Source organism: Talpa occidentalis, unplaced genomic scaffold (assembly GCF_014898055.3).
Source record: "Talpa occidentalis isolate TD23 unplaced genomic scaffold, MPIMG_talOcc4v2.1 talOcc4.2, whole genome shotgun sequence".
Classification (NCBI taxonomy): domain Eukaryota; kingdom Metazoa; phylum Chordata; class Mammalia; order Eulipotyphla; family Talpidae; genus Talpa; species Talpa occidentalis.
In genome coordinates, this window is record NW_023602073.1 from 112,287,737 (window position 1) to 112,312,188 (window position 24,452).

The 24,452-nt window shown below is 41.3% G+C and overlaps 1 protein-coding gene across 3 annotated transcripts in view; it reads right to left on the reverse strand.

Annotated features, from left to right (window-relative positions):
* Window positions 1-24,452, reverse strand: part of FYN (FYN proto-oncogene, Src family tyrosine kinase) — a 199,794-nt gene that overhangs the window by 23,508 nt on the left and 151,834 nt on the right. For 2 of the 3 annotated variants that reach the window (XM_037520245.2, XM_037520244.2), the window contains 7 exons: window positions 19,992-20,090; window positions 16,735-16,838; window positions 15,662-15,811; window positions 12,946-13,110; window positions 10,217-10,396; window positions 8,271-8,347; window positions 8,024-8,177 (listed from right to left, as the gene is read on the reverse strand). In XM_037520245.2, the coding sequence (XP_037376142.1) occupies window positions 8,024-8,177; window positions 8,271-8,347; window positions 10,217-10,396; window positions 12,946-13,110; window positions 15,662-15,811; window positions 16,735-16,838; window positions 19,992-20,090 (929 nt within the window). Of the gene's footprint in view, window positions 1-8,023; window positions 8,178-8,270; window positions 8,348-10,216; window positions 10,397-12,401; window positions 12,558-12,945; window positions 13,111-15,661; window positions 15,812-16,734; window positions 16,839-19,991; window positions 20,091-24,452 lie in introns of all 3 variants that reach the window. The other variant, XM_037520246.2, reaches the window with a different exon arrangement.

A 24,452-nucleotide genomic window follows, 5' to 3' on the forward strand; every position in this document is an offset into this window, starting at 1 on the left:
CTGGCCGAGGGCAGGGCAGTCCATAGGGAAGTTCCCTGGCTCTCACTGGACAGCCCCTCAGGATAGATGATAAGCTCTGAACGTGGGCATGAGGGTGGGGGAACTGTGTGGTCAAATCAAACAAACCAGTTTCCTGCTTAGTACTCAGAACAATGGCTGTGTTGGAAAGGGTTTGCTTTTTGTCAAAGGACGGTTTTCTTCTCTAGCATGGGAAGAATTAGATTAAATTCAATAATTAAAAGGGTTTCTCCCTCCCCCCTCTCCCTGACATTTGCTGTTCAGGTCACAGCACCCTGTGTGGGAATTGCAGTGCTGTTGTTGACAGAGAACAAGAAATGCATGTGCTGATGGGGGCAGAGGGAGGGCATCTCATGGCGAGATCAGCCTTGATCTGCCACGGGATTATAGGGGCCTCAGAAGAGACTGATGAATAATTCTGCAGGAGCCCTTGAGCTGGAAAGCTGGTGTTCAGAGGCTGATAATCCCCAGTCATTGTAACACAAAGGAAGGACAGGAATCGAGTTCACAGTTCTGAATTGTGAAATTCAAAATTTGAAAGAAACTGCTTCTTCCTGACTGTGTTTGTCAACCTAGCTGCTTGCTTGTTTGTGTTAAATGGCTACTGTGCTTTTTGAATCCAAAATCTGATTATATTTAATTAGTACAGGCATCTGGGATTTCTAATACACAAAGAGTTATTAAAGTAACAAATCTTTCTAAAATATGTTCTTCATGAAAGAATGTGTTAATTTATACAGTAACAATTTTTTAACATGAAATAATTAACAAGAAAACTGCAACAATTATGAATTCTTTGCATTCTAATTTATATGTGCATTTTCCTCCAGACAATAATCTATTCAACTTAAGCCCTCAAAACTGGGAGTATTTGAACAGACACATTTTTCTTCTATTTAATACACAAACCAAAATGTACAGCAGATCTTATACAAAGTTCCGAATGCCCGCTTTTCTATATGCATTCTAAAGACCTAAACACTAAATTTCCTTGACATTTACTGCCTCAACAGTGATCCTGTTGCTAACTTAGAGCTTAAAACAAAAACCTAAAAATATCCCCCCAAAGATGGGCAACTCTGTTTCTTTTTTCAAGGTGATTCAAATCAGGTGAAGTTGGTTATATGGGTATAAGAACAGGTCAAGAAAATCCAAGGAGTGGGGGTGTGTGTATCTGCGTGTGCATGTGTAGGGGGGAGAGGAGGAGGAGGGAAAGACGGGGGAGAGAGGCAGGGAGAGAGAGAAACAGCTATTATCATTCATTTGGATCAATACTATTACTATTATTGTTACTACCAACTACAACTACACAACTATTAGCTCAGCTGATATCAGTTTGCTTTGTTCTAAGTACTTTACACATATTCCCAGGGAAGTCACACACCAATTCTATGATGTAGATTATTATCCTTTTTTCCAGTGGAAATGTAGGCTCAGAGAGGTTAAGTAACTTGCCCACAGTCTCACACTTAATTAGCAGAGATGCTTGGATTCACACCAAGATAATTTGATTTTCTGGGTCACACTCATAACCAATCCAATCCCTGCCATCTTTGGGAGGGTTAAGGGTGTGTGAGTGAGATTTAGGGGAGGAGAAGGAAAGCAGTCTGGCTATCCAAAAAGATACCTGATTTAGCATTGCCAGCCAGGAGGAATGGGAAGGAGTGAATAATATTAATGGCGTCACCACCTAAAAGGTAACCAATATCAGACCTATTTCATAGATGAGAAAACTGGGGCTCAGAGAGGCTAGAGTTTAGCAAAATCTATGACCAGGAGATAGCACAGTTAGCATTTGGACAGGGTTTATCTAGCGCCAGAGCTCTTGTGCCTCCACGACCCCAAAGCCTCCTTGCCATGTGCAAGAGTCCTGATGTCTCCAACAACCCTTCTCCGAGGTTCAGGAAGCCATAACAGTCCCTGAGCATGGCATGATTACATCTGTAGAGGTTAAACCTATACATCTAAAACATAGACAGTGATGTAAACCAACATTACTTCGATAAAGATGATCAAAAAAACTTTCAGGTAAGAAAATAAAGACCATTTTAAAGGGAAACATACATCAAACAAAAAGTTCAGGTTATAAGAATGGCTCTTGTATAATAGAGTTTAATAAAACAGTCCATTTAATACTCACACTAATTATATGAGGTAGTTATATTAATTATTTACATTTTACAGATGGTAAAAATGAGGCTCAGAAAGGTTAAATGATTTGCTGGGGACACCATGCTTATAAGTGATAGAGCTGGTTCAAACCTGGGTCTTCTAACATCAACCACAAGTTCCTCAGTCACATTAGGCTGCCTCAGTAGCCTAAGAGGGAAATACAATATCACAACCAACACAGCTACTATGTGGTCTACCTTTGAGACAGGCCCACAAGATCTACTGGGCAGTATCTACAAATCTAGCCATAGGCTGGCCCTGTGACCAACAATTCCACTCCTGGGAAGACAGCCGAGAGATAAGAGGACCTACATCTACTGTCACAGCAGCTTCAATTGTAATGGCCCAAACTGAAAATACCAGTAGAATGAGTAAACTGATATATAGTTATGTGTTGCTTAAAAAAGGGAATACACACTGAGAAATATGTTGTTAGGTGATTTCATTGTTGTGGGAATGTCATAGAATATAATTACACAGATCTAGATGGAACAGTCTATTATACACCTCAACTGTGTGGTAGTATGTTCAGGCCACCATTGCATATATGGCCCATTGCTAAATGATGCATGACTATATTTTAATGTACAATGGAATACTACTCATCAATGAAAAGGAAAGAATTACTATTACATGCAGCAATATGGATGACTCAAAAATAATGATGGGGAAGAAGCCAGATATGAAAGAGTAATACTGGGGATTCATTTATATGAAGTTCAAGTCACAGGTAAAATGATGACAGAGGGAAAAACAGTGGCTACTTTTGGTGGTGGTTACTGGCTAGAAGAGAGAATGTAAGGGGTAGAATGCTGGCAGTGGACTCTTCATCATAAGTGTCCACTAAAAAAGTCATTCTTGGGCCTCCCTGGTAATGCAGGGGTTAAAGACACAACACTATCAAGCTATCTCCAGCCACTGCAGCACGAGTTTGATACCCAACCAGCCAGGGAGCTAAACTACTGGCTCAGCAGACCTCTACTGTTGCTGCCTCCCTTAGCAGTGTATTTCAGTACATCTGCCTGTTCTGCTCCCAACTCTGTCTCTGGTGAATCCTCTCACCTCCCCTGCACCTCTGGCCTACACCCCAGTTCTTGTATGCATAAATAAATAAATTTTTTTATACATGTCAGGTCTACCTGAACTTGCTAGATTTAAATCAAAATTAGACAGCACTGAGCTTCCTGAAAGCTTCTGAAGAAAAAGACCAAGAGTCTGTCAAGAATTCTCCCACTGCTTCCTGTTTGTGTAAGCCTTGAAGGACTGATGACTGGAGGGGTGTGAGTCTTGGAAAGCAAGATTTGTTGATGGCTGTCAAGGCTGGTGATCACAGGAGACAGGTGCGGTGTAGATGTGTGAGGACAACAGGACAGATAGCAGTTCCTTGTGGTGTCTGTACACATTCAGCTCTGGAATGATTCTGTGATGAAGGTGCAGTGCTGGGGTAGGGAGGTGACTGTGATCAGACCTGGAGAGTGTGCAGGTAGTGTGTGCTGAGAGGCCATGGTCAGTAGGTGGGTGGTGATGCAGTAGGAAAAGCTGAGCAGTGAGGATCCATGGCGAAGACACCCCAACTGACCTCTGGGCTGAGACACCGCCCTTGGATGTTTCACCAGAACCACCTCAAGCTTAGCAGATCCAAAACCAAAGTCACTCTCTCTGAAAATAAGATCTTCCTGACTCACATTTCTATTGTTGGCAACTCCATTCTCATGGTTACTTGCATTTGACTACTTGGGAATTATCGTTGATTCCTCTTCCCTGTTCCCAAATAGTACTTGGGCCTTTCCATTGTGTCTAGAATTCATTCTTTAATTTGTTTATTTCTCAAGGACTTAAGAATTGTACAGAACATAATGACAAGGCTATTTTTAACTTACCAATCACTATGTGCTGGCACTGTGCTAAACATTTTACATGTACTTGTTCACTTAATCGTCACAAAATTAAAGCACAAAGCAGGGAAAGTATATTCCATTCTACAGAGAAACAAACTGAAGAATGAAAAAGTTAAATAACTTATGCAAGATCTGGTAGGTGACAGAATTGAGTTTCAAATTCAGTTGTCTGACTTCCTCTTTGCTCCTATAAGTTCCTATGCAGTTCAGCCTTTCTTATATCAGTAGCTCCTAGCAAAGTCCCTTTCACAGACAGGGCACCCAAATAGTTAATGTTGACTTGACATTACTTGCAGATCCTAATTTGACAGGATTTAGCAAAGACAGAACTAAGCTTTGACTAAAGAAGATCTATCTGCTCTAATTGAGGGAGATGTACACATACTAGAGAATGAGCAACGCCAAATAATTTCTAGATACCTCTAGAATGCTGTTGGCCTGTTGTTACAGGCCTGGTCTTGACCTTCACCCTGACACAGGGTTTCTGTTCAGAGTTCCAAAGGGGACTGAGGGTGGCAGGAGGAAAGAACCATAGTAAGGGCTGTTTAACACAGGTTCAAATTCCAATTCTGCGTGTATCCTGGGAAATGCTACCTCATCCACCCCAGGGGTGGAGGGAAGGATATTTCAGTGTGCCCTTAGATGGGAACCTAACAACTGTCTTGAAAAACAATTGGCACTCACAGTCCTGTAATACCTGTGTTTGGCACATGCTCCTGAATACAGCCCACACAGCCATAATCAAGATGCAGCCCGGCTGTGACCTGTGGGTAACATAAAACCCGACTTACAAATATTATCAGGCACACGGACCAGCTGTCTGGAGGAGTTGATTAATCCCCAGCAGGAACTTCAGCGTGCAGCACGCTTGCCATCTGCAGAGCACATCAGCAGACATACACAAGCTCTTTCTGCTCATAAAGAGGCCTGGGCAGGGCAGACCTTTGGGAGAGTTTTATAAACAGCTGGGTTGTCCCAGAGTTGAAAAATGAAGGTCTTTCTAACTCCCTCACATGCACATTAGAAGGTGCCCCTTTAAAAGTTTTCCATAAAATAAAGGGGGAAAGGACTTATCCAAATTTTCATATCTTGTTCTTTTAATTACTGGATTGATGAGAGGCCGTCAGCACCGCATAAGAGGCTGGATGCCACAGGGTCAGACCTGGACTCAAATCCTGCCTCCGCCATCGTACTAGCTGTGTGTACAGATTATTTAACACACAGGGCACTTACCCCCCTCAGTCTATATCTCCTGTTTCCCTCCTCACATTTTCCCCCTCAGGGCTGAACTTGACAGGTATTCCACAGATGCTCTGGCTCCTTGCTCCTCCTCTGTGGCAGGACAGTGTTTCTTTTAATCTCTGGCAAGTCCTTAGGCTGCCAGAGCTTTATTTTTCTTGCAGCTTTATTTTACTTCCCCTTACTTATCTTTTCCCAGTGTTTGGGAAGAATCTGAAGATTTTTGTAAAAGGAAGAGAGAAGAAAAAAGTTTTAAGGGAAGGGTGGAATATTCTTTTTGGAAATTAAGTGAAGGAAATCTGGCACAAAAGGTATGAAGCTGATCCTCTGGAAGGAGTCAGGTCAGCATCAGGGAAAGCAAAGGCAGAGGTGAGGTAAAGCAGATATAAGAGTGACTACAATATATTCCAGTCACTCTCAGCCTTGCTTGGAATGACTAGACTTGGTTAAAAACAACAGCACGAAGGTTAACCATTTCCCTCAGGTAACAACATTCTATTCTACATATGATTGCAAACAACATACTTAATTGCACACATTTACCTACCAAGTGCAACACGAAGACCCAGGAAGACAGCCAATATTCCTGGAAAAGCAATCAGGATGCTAACTGAGGAGGAAGGTGGGGTTTGATGTCCAGATCCAGGGGGCCTGTTTGGCCCCACTCCATGGCAGCAGTGTGCTATGAGGAGGAACTAGTGAGGGACTCGGTTATACTGGGTGCCTACCACCCAGAGTGCCCACCACCCACAGAGGGATCCCACTCTGTGAACTACAATAAATACCCAGATCCTGTCCACAGCAGCCCTGTTAGCATCCTTGGGCTTTTGGCCCTGCAACTTTCTCTTTTATGGATGGTTCAAGGTTGTTAACTACAAATTCTATAGAATCCAGAGTCCAGCAATAGAGGAGACACAAATCCTGAAAGACATTCTCTGGCCCCAGGACTCAACCCACACACAGAAGGACACTTATGCAAAACCCATGCTCCATTCTCAATCCTTCTTAAATCAAGCATTCATGTCTCACAAACTTCACCATTCTGCTCTCCTTCTGGGCTTGTGGGCTGGGATCTGACAGGTTTGCCTCAGGGTAAAATCTCTCATTTAGGGCCAGGTCTCAGACCCAGGGGCACCGCAGACTCTCTCAGCTCACCTTGACACAAAATCAAGCCCACGTTTCTCTCTGGACTGTCAGTGCCAATCGAAGCTGCCCGGGTGCCTTTGATTAGAGAGATACAGTGTGCCATCTGGCTCTGCACTGCGTGTGTGTGTGTGTGTGTGTGTGTGTGTGTGTGTGTGAGAGAGAGAGAGAGAGAGAGAGAGAGAGAGAGACACACACAGACAGAGAAAGAGAGAGAGAGAGAGAGAGAGAGAGAGAGAGAGAGAGAGAGAGAGGGGCTTGGGCATGTTTGATATATGGGCATTTGGCTGCAGGACAAGAACTACCACGTGTTGGGGAGATTCAAATAGCTGAGCTGTCTGACCGACATGTAATTTAGCATTTGGACAGTATCTGTACCATCCAGGGTCTTAGTTTAACATTTTTCTTCATCACTTGAGGCTGCTGTTCCATTCTCAGAGTCAAATAAAGAAGGAAAAAATTGGCACGAAGTGAAAGAATCATTCCAAAGGCCAGCATTACGATATCCAGTAGAAAAAGCACTCTGGATATATATTCCAGTCACTCTCAGCCTTGCTTGGAATGACTAGACTTGGTTAAAAACACCAGCACGAAGGTTAACCATTTCCCTCAGGTAACAACATTCTATTCTACATATGATTGCAAACAACATACTTAATTGCACACATTTACCTGCCAAGTGCAACACGAAGACCCAGGAAGACAGCAAATATTCCTGGAAATTTCCTCCCTGGATTCCGGTGCTCTTAAAGTACCCAGAAAGCTATCTTACTGGAGAGGATTTTATCTAGAGGCTTATTTCTACAAATCTCTGTAGGGGGTGGGGCGGAGGGGATGATTAGAGGAAGTGAAGCCTTTCAAGTGACTCTGTTAGTATTTTCTATTGTTCCATTCTTTTATTCTCCTGCCTCCTCTGAACCCATCAGGACTCATCAACAGTCTCCTTTGACCTCTGGTTCCTGCTGGCAGAAGATCTGGAGGCTGGCAAAAGAATGAGTCCAGGTGTTAATTCCCCAGATTCATCCCTGCAGCTTGGCTCCTCTTATGAAAGGTAGTCCTCTCTGCACAGCTGCCAGTTCTTAGTTCTGCTGCTCTCTCCTTCCCCCTTGCCTTCAGGTTTCAATTCCAATGCTCTTACTAGAGATTTCATACTGCATTATGCCTATTGGTTTTCCAAAACCCAGCCCAGCCCATTCCTTTGTAAATAACTCTTTTATTAAATTCTCCAATGAGGGTGCCTTCTGTTTTTTTCCTGAGACTTTAATAGATCAACGAGCTATTTCATGACTGAATCCTTGGTCTTCCACCACTCTTGTCCAAAGGAAAAGTATTCAGGCCTGGCCTGAGCCGGGAGGATGCTCACTCACCAAAAGGCAGTATCTCATGCATCCACTGAACCCACTATACTCTCCCCTCTGAAGAATGACAAATTCCTGCCAGTTCATGCAGCCCAGATGAAGCATGACATTGCAAGTATTCTCTGGAGAAAGGGAAAGGAAGGAGGGAGAAAGGATGTACCAACCATGAGCTGTCCTCATAAAATAAGTGCTCACCTTGTCTTGCTGTGTACTCATTGTCTTCGATCAATCTGGCCAATCCAAAGTCAGCAATCTTGCATATTAATCCATTTCCTACTAGAATGTTTGCTGATCGAAGATCTCTGTGGATATAATTCATGCGCTCGATGTAAGCCATTCCTGCAGCAACCTGTGGATACCGAGGGGACAGGGCATGTGTTACCCCATGACTGAATGTACTTTGCATGTTGTTAAATGCATGTTGTTAAACCCTGGGGCCTACCTGTGCTGCCATGTCCACAAGATTTGGTAATTTCAGAGCTCTTCCTTCTCCATCTTTTAAGAAATCAAGTAAGCTTCCTATAAACAAAATATAAACCATTTCAATTTACTTTTTTTAATAGAATTTTTAAAAAGATTTATTTATTTATGCATACAAGAACTGGGGTACAGGCCATAGGGCTATGTGTGTGTGTGTTGGGGGGCAAGAAGATTCACCAGAGACAGAGTGGGGATTAGAACAGGTGGATTAACTGAAATGCACTGCTGAGGGGAGCAGTGGGTGAGTCAGGAGTGGTCTGCTGCGCCATGTGGGTAGCTCCCTGGCTGGGGCTCAAACTGGTGCTGCAGTGGCTATGAACACCTTTATAGGTTGCATCTTAACCCCTGAGGCCCCATTTCAATTTACTTTAAGAGATAAAAATTCCCAACAAGGGGGCAGTATTTGACTTTCTTATGAGAATAAAATGATTGCATGTACTGGAATAATGCCATCATCAATGGGGGCAAAATTTATACAAAAAAAAAGGTAGAAAAAGCTGTATTGAAAGCAGAAATACTTTGCTTTATTTACCTTTTAAAAATAGGCAATGTTTACTCCATGTCTAAGGACAACAAAAATTTGATAAAACTGGAAGAAATAGGACTCAATTCCCTTTATGTCCTGAAGTGGAGCCACACCACTTCAATCTCGTTCTCCAATCAGCCCTGCACTAAGGGGAGTGATGTGGGGAAAATAAATTCCCAAAGTGTGGTCCTGGGACAGCAGCACCAGCACCTCCAAGAGACTTGTGAGAAATGTAGACATGAGGGCCCCATCCCACATTTCCTGAATCAGAAATTCTGGAGGTTGTGTCTCAGAAACCTTCTTAAAACCTGGGTTTTCAGAGCCCTGTAAGTGATTCAACACATAGTAAAGTTTAAGAATCACCAGTTTGCAGATTTTAAAACAATGAAAGAATATTGGAGGAATATTAGGTTAGGTAGAAAGCTTCTCCTATTACTCGTATTAAGGCAAGCCTTAATTCAGGCATCTGAAACAAAACAGCTGGAGCTGCAGAGTCACTTTGATAACACAGTCTAAGGAACTCAGGGTAGAAATAACTATTGATAGGCAGCAGGGCGGAAATTTTCACATGCAGAGGATGAAGAGGCCTGCTGGTCAATGGTGACTTTTTTTTTTTATATTTTACCCACAAAGTTATTTAATAAATAACCCTGGATGCAAAGGATAAATGATTTACCACTAAAAAATTTCAAATATATTTTATTAGAAAGTGTGTAGAAAAGAAAAATCACACTGGTGACTTCTGATGTGCAATGCACTGCCTTTTAAGGGTGTTTCTTATTTGGTTCATCTATTTTTCCATAACAAAGTAATCTTCGGATTTCTCCCCAACAATATTGCTTTGATTAGAAGGACAGAGACAGAAAGAGAATGAGAATAGAATGTGCTTTTTAGAAGCATGTCATTTCTTCATCTGATATTTAAGAACAGAGCCAAAAAAAAAAAAAAGATGTCAGAAAAGATGAAAACTCCACTTAGCCCACAAACCAGTATTTTATATTGCTTTTTTATCCCTGCACAGAGGAAATGTAACATAAACGGTGCATACAAAAATAACAGCAAACTCTCAATAGCCCTCTGTACAATTCCTAACATTAAAAATGAATATTTTAATTATGAAGAGGAGCTGAACTCCTGACATGTGCAGACTGCAAAAGGTACTGAGTTTATCAGGGATGGGGGTGGGAGGCAAGCTTGAGGTCACTGTCTTGTTTTAAAAATATTTTCATTAATGAGCACACAGTTTGTGCTTCCTGATGGGAATTCTTGACTCATCAGGAACTGGGGGAAAAGCAAGCATGCAGCTCCATTGTGGTCCCTGAAACAGCCCTTGCAGGTCACTGTGAGGTGAGCTGAGAGAGGTCACTTGTGACCTCACTTACCTTTGTTCATATACTCGGTGACAATGTAGATGGGTTCCTCAGACACCACCGCGTAGAGCTGAACCAACTTGTCATGCTTCAACTTCTTCATGATCTGTGCTTCCTCGAGGAATGATTCAGGGGACATTGTGCCTGGTTTAAGAGTCTTTATGGCTACTTTTGTGTTTCCATTCCAGGTACCTACAGACATCCCACAATATTAAGTCAAACCAAGATTCTTTTTTGATAGAAAAGAAAATATTAAAAGCAGTAGTTACTTACATAAAGTTAGATTTTAAGTTGAAAAATTAATAGTTTTTGTTGAACAAAGATAATGAATTGGAAGGAGTCTGTCAAGTATTTTCATCAGGTAAAGTGTGTTTATTTATGGCTATATTATGGTTTACAATTCTTTTAAGTTTTTTCTTATTTTGGTACATACTACTTTCCTTTCTTGGCTCGGCCATGAATTTGTATCAAAAGTACCGGACACTTCCTTACAAAGATGAAAGGCCAGGAGTTAGAACAGGCCTGGCCATGTAAGGGTAATCCCTTAGGCAGCAGATTGGATACGGAAGAAATCAGATTAAGTTCCATTTTATGGAGTGTGTTACATTCAATAAATATGGCAACATACTGTTTGAAAATTACCTCTATTTCAATCGTCTGCAATGGATGAACTACTTGACAAAGTCCTTGAACAGTTGAGCCAAGTGTGCTGGGAAGTACTGGCAAGAAGCTCACAGTTTACTTGCCAATACTTCAACCAGGTAAGGAACATTCCTCAGGTTTACTGATGGTCAGTCACAAGAACAATGATTTCTCTTAGCTACATTGGAAAAATTAAACAGCAGCCAAGAGGGAACAGAAATATTTAAACTTAATATGTTAAAAACATCTAGTAGGCCTGGCTTGTGATCATATCAGTTACCTCATCTGTATAAAACAGGAATGGCACTGGGTTATCTTTCAAGTCTCTTTCAGTCCCACAATTAAAAAAAAAATCAACAACTAGGTTCTATATGTACATCATTATTAGTTCTATGACTGAATTAAAACTATTTTATTAGGCAAACAAAAATATCTGCTAAGTTAGATCTTTTTTTTTTTTTTTCCCATTTAAAAGGGCAGGTTTAGTAGGGAAAAAAAAAGAGAAAGGAGAAGAAAGTGACTTCATAGACACAGGTGGGCAGAGAGCTGCTGTCTTTGAAAGGGAAAGTTTTGTTAAAAGAAATGCCTGCACAGACACAGGCGGACAGTCTTGGGACAAGAACTGTCAGATTATATTATTTTCTATTTGGAAAAGAAGGCTGGTTTAAATTAAGATTAGTTTTCATATTTAATGAAGTTCATTTTTGAATTAAAAAATTCTATAAATTGGAGCAACTCCTGTTACTCTATTATAAACATGGTTCATATATTTGCATTTTGCAATGTACAAAAATATAGATTAGGTGGAACAAGTGGCTTAAAGAAAAGAGTTCATTCAAGTCTTATAAGATACCTGACCAATAAGCATAAATGGAACATTTGACAACCCGTAAATGGTATTTGCTGTTTGCGCACTGTTGCACCTTTAAGTTTTAAATAGAGCTCCTTCTCTCTAGTAACAATCTTAACCAGGTTACACTGGCATTGCATTCTGATCTTGAACTACCAAAAAATGATGTTTTGTGTTCAATGGGAAACAAAAATTTTACTAATACGTGTAATGATTAAAATCTGGTAATTTTAAAGTTTGAAAATAAATCTGTGTATTTAACACCCAAGACAATCCTATGGAGCAGGCATCATTCCAGTTTTACAGATGAGGAAACTGAGGCTCAAAGAGGTTAAAAAAGCCCCTTGTCCATTGTTAATCAGCTAGTAAAGATTCAAACCCAGGTCCATTGAGCAAAAAGTTCATGGTCTTTTCCTTGCAGTAGTTCATATATGGTATCTTACCTTCTTTGTCTTAAGAAGAGGAATCACCAGATTCTTATTGTATTGGATTCCTGTTCTGTGCATGTCTTAATTAATCACATGAAGTAGGATAGACGAATACAGCGAGGTATCACCATATTCTGAAAATCTGGATGAGCTGTGCCTGGCTAGCTATCCAGGTTAAGAGGCATGGCCCCAAAGGCTGCGTATGTGTTTTTGTTCAAAAATGTTCTTTTAATTGGCTTTGAAATGTAGCCAAAACAAAATGTGCCCTCTGCCTTACCAAGCCACACTTCAGCGAAACACCCCTGACCCAGCTTCTTCTCCAGAAACAACGAATCACGTGCAACTTCCCAAGCATCTTTAGCCAATCCAGAAGTTTGTGGGGTACAACTCGATGCAATCACAGTTAAGTTAAAACATAAACCATCAGCTTTCTCTACAGGAAAGGGAATTAATAAAGAAAACACAGTCCTTATAATCCATAATCATGCATGCACTAGGAAAGATGGAAGGTGAGGTGCCCTTTAGGACACTAAGTTCATTTGACAAATGTTGGCAAATGAAGGACAAGGCATTTGGTACAGGCTGGAACATTTCTTGTATCATTTATTCGATTATAAATTGAGGCTCACATAATAGTAGAATTTGAGACATTTGCCAATCTTGACCACTTACTATCTCTTTTCTAGAAATTCCAGAATTCTGAAATAAAAAAATCAGAATCACTATTCCCCACCAAAAGTCTTTATTTTCACCTTCCACCTTTGATGTTTGGGACTCCCCAAACGAGAAAGCTAATAGTAAAGTAATTAAGACTCGCATACCCATCCATACTTCCCCAAACTGCCCATTTCCCAGTCTCTTGATCAACTGCAGGGACTCTCGAGGGATTTCCCAGACATCTTTGGTTTTGACAGACAGATCGGTAAGCCTTGGCATCCCTTTGTGACAGGGAACTACTAGGCGGCAGCAGAGACCTGCAGCTCTCTCTGATGGATGGGGACAGCAGCAGGAGAGGGAGAGAAAAGCAGAACATGTGAAACAACAACACTTAGAGGCGCACAAACCCAGCCAGGATACAGCCACACTAAAAACAGTGCTGTATCAGCGGAGGACCACACACATCTTGGGAGGTCAGATATCACATTGAAACATGTTCATTGGAGGGAAGATAAAGGACATTCTGAATTTGGACTACTCCATACCCCATGTATAATATGGTCTATATATATGTAGAGAGAGAGAGAGAGAGAGACTGTTTTCATTTCTACACTCACTGAGTAAGAAAAAAATGTTTTCAGACCAGTGTGTTAATAACAAGTCTTCTAGAACCCTGAAAATACCCCACGGATTTCAAAAGTTATATCTGAATTACAGAATGCCAACATGACTATCCTTTCTCCCCTCTAATATCAAGGCTTTGGGGATTCTCTTCGGTATGAATATATTTAAAACTGTAATTTTAGCACAAGGATTCTATGAAACATTATACTACTACAAGCTAGTAAAGCTAATGATTGTATCTGGCGGGGGGGAAAAGAGGTCACATTTCTCTAGTGATTTCTTTGGCATTCTAACTGACTATTGTACCAGTCAGATATTCTTGCTTCTTCGATATTTCCAGCTAAAAAAAAATCCTTATATAACAGCCCCCCATGTATAATTTAGGGGTCTGATTTGAAAGGATGAAGAACAGAAACCAAAATCTGCAGAAACTCAAGGATGTGAAAGAATCTATTTCCCATAAAAAGAGGAAGGAGAAAGTAGTTCTCACTTAGAGGTTATTTGGAGGTAGTTTTCTTTTTACTTTCTCATTTTCCTCCCCCTTCTCTCAAAAGAATACCCCTGGAATGTAGTAGTGGTAAGGGAAATTGCCTAAATGCCATGTTAAGCAGTCAAGTGAGAAAACGTAACAAAGAAAAAGCAGCGGGGCAATGACAAAGCTGCAGAAAGCTGGCTTGGAAGGTGGACAGAGCCCCGCCCGCCACACCATGGAGGCCCTGCATCCAGAGAAAGCAATGGGGTGTCGTTGCTTTTCTCTGGGTACCAGTTGTAAGTTACATTTTATTCCTTTCTTTTTTTGATAGAAACAGGTTCGGAGATGTTTAGTCAGGAAATTATTTATGTTTCAATATTTCAAAGGCATTTTATTGTGTGAGAGAGAAAGAGGAAGAGGAAAAGCCAATATAAAAACAAATCTAACTCAAGATGGATTTTTTTCTTGAGATTAAAAAATGTCTATAGCTCTTCATATTCCTTCTCTCCTTCCAGCTTTACGATGTTATTAAGGTGCCCTTTCCAACACAGTATTTTCAAATGATCCAAACCCTGGGGAGCCTGTGATGTTTGACTGTAATGAAATATATTTCAGCATTTGAAAAATCCTTACTACATGCAGGCACTTTGAGTATATCACTTAAGCTGAGGCAGCCAGTCCTCTATTTTCCCCAAAATACTTCATTAGAATCTATATAAACCAAAGTCACCTAATACCCAATTAACTAGTAGTATTAAGTGTTATTAATTTTTTCACATACTCATTAATGCCCAAGATTAATAGATAAGATTTTCATATGGGTACCACTTATTTTCAGAAGACTGTTTTTGGGGGTGCTGAAATATTTTCACATATATTTTTACATGAACATATGTAGAGCAATCAGTTGCTACTATTCTGGGGTTTTGTCAATGTGAAGAACAATATAATATTACATGTTACACAAAGAACCACTGGGCTAGGTGGGATATAGTCTGCATTTGTGCATCTATATCTACACTCATATCAACCTGTGTGTACATATTAATGGGATATACTTGCTCACCTAGGAAAGAAAGCAATCATTTTAACAATTATACATCAAGCCACCTTCTTTATTTAAACATATACATTGCATACTTAAACACCTAATAACTATCACACTATTGGCAACATCTGGGTGTTAGAACAGAGACTTCTCCACTGTTTAGAAGTTTAATTGAACTCAATAGTTGGAACAGATCTAAGAGTCATGGGCCATATAAATCTAAGTCTATTTAGGAAACCGTATTGGTGGGGATGTAGAACATGATGAGTTGGGAAGCTCATCTAGTCATGCGGATGAGATGCATATATGTGCAGCCATTCCTGCCACGGTGCTGAGTGGAAAGCGAGGTGGACAGACGACATCCCCTGCTGGAGGCCCTTGGAAGTGCCCAGGGTTGTCACCCTCTCCTCCCAGTGTGTGTTAGACTACAGCAGGGGAGAAGAGAGAACTTGGAAGGATTTCAGGATGAAGATGGAAAAACAAACAACTGTTAAAATTTAATCTATTGCTTTCTAGTTGGGAAACCAAAAGGTGATAAAATCTTTGGACAAACATACAGAACTAATACTAACTATGGTAGGAAAAATGAGATAGACCTTAATTTGGCCACATTCCATTGTGAGGGGCCAACAAAGAAAACTATTTCACCACTGACTATACATTCCTCTCTCCTGCTTAGTGCCTAGCCACTCCCTCCAGTGTCCCATTGTTAGTAGCTGGGTGTAATTAAGGTTACCTGAGTAATGTTGTACAAGTTGCTGAAGTGTTTCAAACTGGGCACGGGTGGTAATATAGTATCCACCGTTGTCAAGTTTGCGAATTTTATAATGTTTGACATGGTCTCCTTTCATATCATCCCAATCACGGATAGAAAGTGAATAGGCACCTGGTAAATATGCAAAGCATTAGTAGCTCCAATCATTTTGAGTACCAATTTCTTTTTTAGGTCTCACTTACTTGACTATGCTGATTAATAATTATCAAGAGGAGACACACACACACACACACACACTCGCACACTCTCTCTCTCTCTTCCACTCATCAATATAGGAAAAATACACCTCCTCTTGCCCATGTCAGAAGATATCAGTAAAAAATTATTTTACCATAGAATGAAAGCTTCCTTGAATTTTTCCTATAGTACTAGGCTCAGTACACTTGTTTTACTTAACGCAGAATAGACTCAATTCCCCCCTGGGCAGATGAATGAGATGCTTCGCTAGTCTCCCATACCCAGGCAGCATCACTGAGGCAGGGACATTGTTTACTAAAGAAACCTAAGTACTCTTTTCTACAAGTGAGCTTCCAATTTCTGTCTCACAGCACATTCACTGGAGCAGATAACAGTGTGTGGTAGATTAACCTAGAAGGCCCAGATCCTCTTGGGATTCTAATGAGTTATTAAATAATGAAAAGGCCAATGGCTGGAGGAAGAGAAATCCTCAGTTATGAAAAAACAAAAGAAATGCAAAAATAACCCATGTGATTGGTGCCTGAGGAACTAAGAGCTTCAGAGAATCCTGATTCTAAAGGACTTCTGAAAATCCTATGATCTTGTGCGCCTGGAGGAGCGAAGCTGCCCAGACCCTGTGTCAGGAGGGATGTCTTGATGCTGAGCCTCTGTAGCTCTTTTGGAGCTGTCTGCAGCTCTAGAGCCTGAAGGGAAAATAGAAAATAGGGCTCCACGCACAGGGCAGGGAGGATGTGTGCCACTGAAAAATCCTTGTACACTAGAGATAAGCCTTTCATCCCCTCTGACTAATCCACAGCTTTGGATGACAAGCCACCTTTTCCAACTTGTTATCTTACCTTTGGTGGTTTCACTCTCACGGATAAGAAAGGTACCTCTTGGGTTTCCAAAGGACAAAAGCTGTCGCTCAGCATCTTTTCGGCCAAGTTTTCCGAAGTACCACCTTTAAGTGAGATCAAGGAAAGGAAGCATCTTTTAACAATCAATCACTCACTAAAGTGGAATGATGTAAGCTTTCTGCTTACGAAGCCTCTTCATCTCTGATTTTATCCTTTAACCTTTCCCTATGAATTTTTCCCTAGTCTCAGCTGGCCCACTTTCAATCTGTTCCTGATTGTATCCTGACTCCATCTCCTTCACGCTGTAAAAATAAATAAATGCATAAAAAATAAATAAAGGAGAATCAGATTTGATTTGTGGGTTCTTTTCCTTCTCTCCAGAGATGACAGAAACTGGTTTGTGTTAGATTTGCTACTTGCATGACCCAAAAGACAAATCCAAGACCTTTTTTTTTTTTTTAAGATTTATTTATTTATACATACAAGAACTGGGGTACAGGCCAGAGGAGTGGGGGGCGAGAGGATTCACCAGAGACAGAGTGGGGAGCAGAACAGGCAGACTGACTGAAATACACTGCTGAGGGGAGCAGCGGGTGAGTCAGGAGAGGTCTGCTGCGCCATGTGGGATGCTCCCTGGCTGGCCAGAGATCGAACTTGTGCTGCAGAGGCTGTGGATTGCTTCATAGTGCAGTGCTTAACCCCCTGCGCCACCAGGGAGGCCCCCAAGACATGGTTTTGAAATGGCAACTACAGGAGACCAGTCCCACACCTATCTATAAGAACTTTGACTTCTAAGCATAATTACAAACCCTAGGAAATAACAAAAGAATCTTTGCATATATAAAGGTCACAAATCAAACATTAAAAAATCTGTTAGTCAGCATGGATTAAGAACAAAGACATGACCGGCCTCCCTGGTGGCACAAGGGGTTAAGCACCACACTATGAAGCAATCTGCAGGCTCTGCAGCACGAGTTCGATCCCCGGCCAGCCAGGGAGAAACCCACATGGCACAGCAGACCTCTCCTGGCTTGCCCACTGCTCCCCTCAGCAATGTACTTCGGTCAATCTGCCTGTTCTGTTCCCCACTCTGTCTCTGGTGAATTCTCTCACCCCCCACGTCTCTGGCCTGTACCCCAGCCTTGTATGCATAAATATAAATAAATCTTTAAAAAAAGAACAAAGGCATGATATTTTCAGTAACTTTTGACTTACTGGAACTCTGGAAAAAATTGTCAAGATTACCCCTGATTTGAGATGACTGCTGCTCCTAATGCTTGTTTTTATTTATTTTCTCTTCCTGGTAAGCAGGTGTGAGGACTTGCATCAGTAAAAGGCATCAGCCCATGGCCTGGGCTTTGATCTGCCACACGTGTGCTTGGGCACAGCTACATGGTCAGGTTACCAGGAACAACAGCCATCTCCTTAAATATAACGAGATGGTGTGGACTTTGTCATTAACTTGTGTAGGGAGAATATGAAAATCTTGTGCCACTTTAGAAGGCATCTTATCAAACCACCTCACAACATTTGTTGTTTGTCTTTCATGTCCCCTTGCCCTCTCCAGTCCTAATCTGGCAATTAGTTAACAGTTTAGCACTAGGTGCCAAAGGGGAGGCAGGCGCTCCAAGAACCCAAGGGAGAATTCCACTGGAATCTCCAGATAGGAACAATGTTTAGAATATTTGACTGTGAAAGGATCCAGCCTCTAAAAAGAAATTTCAATTCTTTATTCTAGAACATTGCTATTATGTGTTCACTGTCAAATTCTTTTGTGAATGAAAGCTTCACTGGAGATAAGAAAAGACACATTGTGTATTTGTTCCTCAGTGACTTCTAAAGGCACCAAACTGTGAAATAATCCTAACTTAGCATTAGACAATATAAAGAGAATTAGACCAATTATTTGTGAGAAATGACTTTCTGGGTTTGTATCAATAACCCACTTAAAATGCTGGGTAAATATTAACAGCAGTGAAAAGAGAACAGTTAGAACAATGGATTGTACTAGAACAATTGTATTTTAAAAGAAAGTTAATTGCATATATAACCATAGATAATTATAAAAAACCTGGTCATACATAAAAAAAGTCTAAAAAATTGGCAATTATAACTTGAATATGCAGTGGGTAGGTTCTCAGCTAAATCAAAGTGATGCTATATTTTAGTGAATACCTTTTATTCTGAAAGAACACAAAGATGTTTGCTAATCTAATATATATATATATATATTAATTCTTTTATCAATTGATGGCAAATGCATTCACAAAGAGAAAAAAGGAGCTCAGAACCACTGAGTATTTGAGATGGGAAACAAAACCTATCTTCTTAGGGGAAATACAAGGGAATTAAAGACAAGAGAATGATCCAATATGGGATTTGGCTGGGGATGTGCAGTCTAATCTCCTTGCAGTGGCTGAACAAATCCCAGGCAAAATGAATTATCAGAGCTAAAGGCCAGGTGTGGTGACAGCCTTTTTTCTCCGGTTAAAGGCCGTCCCCACTGAGCAGGAGAGGCAGGACCCCAAAGCGACAGGGAGGAGACCAGGTTCTGGCATTCAGGAGATCATGGCCCACTCTCTTTCCCTGAGTTTAGAAGTTAGGATTGGCACATGAGCTGCTCTGACAGCTGTTTGAGGTGCCCATTTATCTCATTGGTGAAGAAAAGGAACAATAGTCGTTCCTTCTAGAATCCCCTATGCCTACTGATCACCTTCTAAAACTGCTACCAGTGAAATCCTTGGGTCAACTAACTCTCAGTCACTATTTACTACCAAAGAAACTGAGATGCCAGGTCCAAAGAGGACCACTTGAAACGCATTACCTCAGTGTCCCAACTTATAAGACACTATGAGCTGCTTCTACCTGGGGCATAGAACGAAGATCTTTTCAGTGCTTTACTACTAATTAAAATTAGTAGCAGTTCTGATTACATCACAGAGGAAAAATATCTCAATTTGATTCTTAACAATTATTTGCTCCCCATCTCCCTCCCTCTCCCCCTTTGTCCCTCACTTGCTTTTTTTTTAATTAAGCAAGCTTAAATTAAATTACTAAAGGAGCAAGAGTATAGCAAGCATTGCATTGCTATGCCAAAACCACAACATAAAGCTTGAAAAACGTGGCATCACCATACTCTTTCTACCCTTAATCATTTCAGCAAATTCTTCTCCCTCCTGCACAATAATAAGGGCATTTTATGTGGCAACTAACTTTTAGAAGCAATAGTTAAGTGGAAACAATAAAACAAAACATACTCTTCTGCCTGGATGGAGTCAACTGGAGCCACATAATTGCTGGGAATGTAACCCGTCTCTCCGGTTGTCAAGGAGCGGGCCTCCCACCAATCTCCTTCCCTGCAGAGAAAAAAAGAGAAAAGTGAGTAGGATGACCACTTCAATATTGCATTTGCAGATCCAGTGCAATAAGAGTACAGTAACTATCTCTTTGTCATTCTAATTCTTGATTTCTCCAAATGCTGAGGGCCAAATGGTTACAATCTGAGTTGACAGAGATTTGAACCTATGATTGTCTCTTATCTTCTGTTTTATTGATGGAGAACTAGGACTCTGGCCATGAGGGTTGTCTCCTGGGGTCAGGAGGGGTAGTATTTTGCTTGTTAAGTGTCCCCAACTTGGACAGAGGAGGAGGGAAGCAGCTGCCCCCTACTGAAGAAAAAACGTAACTACAACAACAAAATGGTAATTATGTGAGGTGAGGGAGGGGTCAACTAACCTGACTGGGGCAAATATTTCACAATATATAGGTCTATCAATTTACTGTCATACACCTTAAACTTATACAATTTTATTTATTTTAATACAAGAGCTGGGGTACAGGCCAGAGGCGCAGGAGAGTGAGAGGATTCACCAGAGACAGAGTGGGGAGCAGAACAAGCGGAAGGACCGAAATACACTGTTGAGAGGAGCAGCAGGCGCGACAGGAGAGGTCTGTGGTGCCATGTGGGAATCTCCCTGGAAGGCCAGAAATCGAACCCGCGCTACAGAGGCTGCGGGCAGCTTTACAGAGCTGTGCTCAACCTGCTGCTCCACCGGGGAGGCCCTACAATGTTACATGTTGATTATAGTTCACTAAAGCAATAAGGGGTGGGGCGGTAGGGGGGATAGGGGGACAGGCGGCACACACTCCTAATTTACTTCAACAGCCTGTTTCAGCCCCATCCAGTCCTTTGGTACAGTTGGAGAGGTGCAAGTTGGCCTTAGTGTTATTTTTGTCAGCTGTTAATGATTCACTGGGGGGAAAAAGCATTATAGATGCAGATGATCTGAAAAAGGAAACCAGTTAGGAGGTACAGCAAGAGACCAAAGAGTACTCTGAATACCTGTTTTGCTTGTTTTCAAGAAAACGGGTAGACTCATAAAGACTACTATCGGTTAATTAAGCCTTGCCTAGATATTTTCAACCTGAGGTTATTTCATAAATTATTTATAGCACTGATCTGAGTCTGGTGGGTAGGCAGGGTAGACACAGCTGTGTGTAAGTGCAGAGAAAGAACAAAAACTCACTAAAGGAATGAGATTCTTAGCAACACTGCTTTTTATGGCCCTGTGTTCTGTACAGTAGACTGGCCTCAGAACGCTGGGCAGAAGGATGTGAATGGGTGGGGGGACTTCCAACATCACTCTCAGCTTAAAACAAATGAGTGTACTAAATGATTAGAGTTCATATGCTTCAACTCGCATAGTTACGTGTGTGACACAGAACAAGGGTGGAATGCATGCCTCTCCCTGCTCACAATAGGGAGCAGATGTATGTGGGACTATAGCTCTGACATGGGTGGTGTTCACGGAACTGACCACTAGCCTGTGGTCAGGAGTGTGAGCGGCAGGGGAGGATGCAATTGCCCTTGAACAAATCCAGACACCTCTGACCCCTGATCACCAGCTGCCTAGCACTTTTTTCCCTTCCTTTTTTGGTCCTTGAAGGCAGCATGAAAAACCTTGTATTTTTTTTTTTTAAAGCACTTTTTTTTTGGCTGGGCTCTGTGTCAAAGTCCTCAGCCAGCGAAGAAAATGTGTTGGCTTTTGGCCATGGTCAAGATCTTCCCCAGCCTGGGGCCTCCCTGGTGGCGCAAGGGGTTAAGACGCAACCTATGAAGCTGTTCGCAGCCTCTGCAGCATGAGTTCGATCCCCGGGCCGGCCAGGGAACAACCCACAGGGCGCAGCAGACCTCTCCTGACTGCCCCACTGCTCCCCTCAGCAGTGTGCTTTGGTCAATCTACCTGTTCTGTTCCCCGCTCTGTCTCTGGTGAATCCTCTTACCCCCACACCTCTGGCCTGTACCCCAGCTCTTCTATGCATAAATAAATAAATCTTTAAAAAAAAAAGATCTTCCCCAGACTGATTTAATTAGGTAGAGAATAAATAGCCTTCATGTAAAATTCAAGCCTTACTCTGGAGTCCCATTCTTGAAAGACTGGCACTCTGAGCAAGGTGACCGTTGAACGACGGCTACATGGAGGATTTAATGAAGTGGTGACAAGTTCCGGCGCACTGTGGGTGCAGTGGGGGGTGGGGAGGAATGTAACATAGCCCACAAGAAATCAGGGTGCTGGCAAAGGTTTGACAAAGTAGTATTTTACTTCATTTTCATTCTTTCCTTTTTCACCCTAGTTAACAAATTTAAACAGATAAGTCAATCAAAGGAAGAAGATAATTTTTCTCATATCCAGGAAGTCCTTTATTAATAGCCTCAAATTTAGTTCATGTCCAGATTTTTGTTATGAAATATTTTATAGGTAGCAAGAATATGTGTGCCTGTGAACACCTGGGAAGCCACGCTGGCTTGGGAGCTAGACCATTCCTAGCTGTGTGGGCTCCGCCCTCGGCTGCTCCCCTGAGCTACCACTTGCCTTTCAGGTTCAAATGTTCAAATGTTAACATTTTAATGGCTTGTATTGGTTTAATTTCTGTGTCCTCAAAAAAAAAAAAAGTTGTGATTTTATTATCTAAGCATGTACTTGAAAGTTAATTTTTTGCTTTAAACAGTGCATGTGTTTAAGGAAGTGGCAGTGGAGACATTATCTCCTCTTGAATGCTGGGTCATGCTTACGTCTCTGATACTCCACTAGATGGAGACATTTCATCACAAAAAAAATAATATCAGCTCCCTGCCTTCTAGGGAGATGATCTCTCCCATCACTCTTCTCCCCTGCCCCCTACATATAACCTGGAAAAAGTCCCAAAATGGTGAGGAAAAAAATTAAGTGCTCATAATGGAGGCTTACCTTTTGTTGCACAGTAACTTTCATCAAATTCTAATTGATTTAAATTAAGATAAACAAAGTTTAGTTATTAGTTTGGGGGGTACATGGAAATCTCATCTGGGGGAAGATGCCCGTACATTTTGCTATGGGTTAGGATAACCCCAGTCTTATTCAGGGTGATCTGGTATTATTAATCAGGTGATTTCCATTTTAAACCCAGCAAGAACTATCTCATTTTGATCTCTGTAACTAAATAGTTTAGCACAGATTAGAATCCAACTATCTGCTCATTCTAGTGTCATGGATCAGGAATTCATGATTTTCTCTTAAGTGACTCCATTAATCTCACAGGGGTTTTCAGTTTCTCATAAGATAAAATTCTTCTCTCTTTTTCTAGGCTGTCTAAGGTCACTTTCCCTGACAAGGGACTCCATGTATTATGCAGTAAATATTTTGTGCCCAATGAGGCTGGTACAAATTCAAAGCACTGATCATACAAGTCTTTTGAGCAAATGAATAAATCATCTTTCAACACACTAGAAGTCCAAGTCACTTACATGTAAAGAATACCTTTTTTACAAATCAATTACCTAGGTTTAGGAAAACAGGAACTCTACATGCTAGCTTTTCTTTCTTTTTTTTTTTGTGTTATTATGGATAATAATAATTATTAAGCCTGCATTTCTTCAGATTGTTCTTATCAGTTCAGAGCTGATAAGATTTTAATTGTAAGCTTGCTCTGATTCAAATATAAGATTTAAGTCCTAGCTCTGGTTCTTAAGTTTTCATAATAGCTCTCTTTGTTTCTCTAATTCAAAGACATGTTAGGAAAACCCATTCTCAAACCCCAGAGTTGCTGAGAAGGCTTGTGCTCCCAGGAGCCAGGAGTCCTGACGGAGCTAGGAAGTGACATTGCCTTCGACAGAAGTTAGTTATCTGTTGAGCTGGGGAACATTTCATTATAAGTGGGGATTCTTTCTAAATTTGGTCACCGTTCATCTTACTTTTAACTTTGTCATCTGTTTGAATGGTGCTCTAACCTAAGATTTCTTCCTATCACAATGAAAGGACCTTGAAAGCAGTCCCTGTCCTAGGCACTGAGCACTGTTTCACTGCACATAAAAAATTTATTCTATTTTAAAGAGCTACTGTTTTTAGGTGGTAGATCACTAGTCATGAAATGTGCAAGTAGGAAAAATAGATGAATTTAAATATTTTGCCAAATGGGTTCAAGTTTAATAATGTCCAAATATACCACATTGAGCACTGACAACACTTCCATGAAAACCCCTGCCCCCATGCTGGGCAGCAGTGCACACAGACTATCACAGTTCAGTAAAACACAAAAGCCCTCCCTGTGACTCCCAGTTTCTGCCTCTAGAGAAGGAAAGGAATGGGAGGAGATGTGGGGACGGGGATGGACAGACAGACACACGCGCGCGCGCACACACACACACAAGTGTGGCAGCTGCCCCAGAGAAGCCCAGCCCC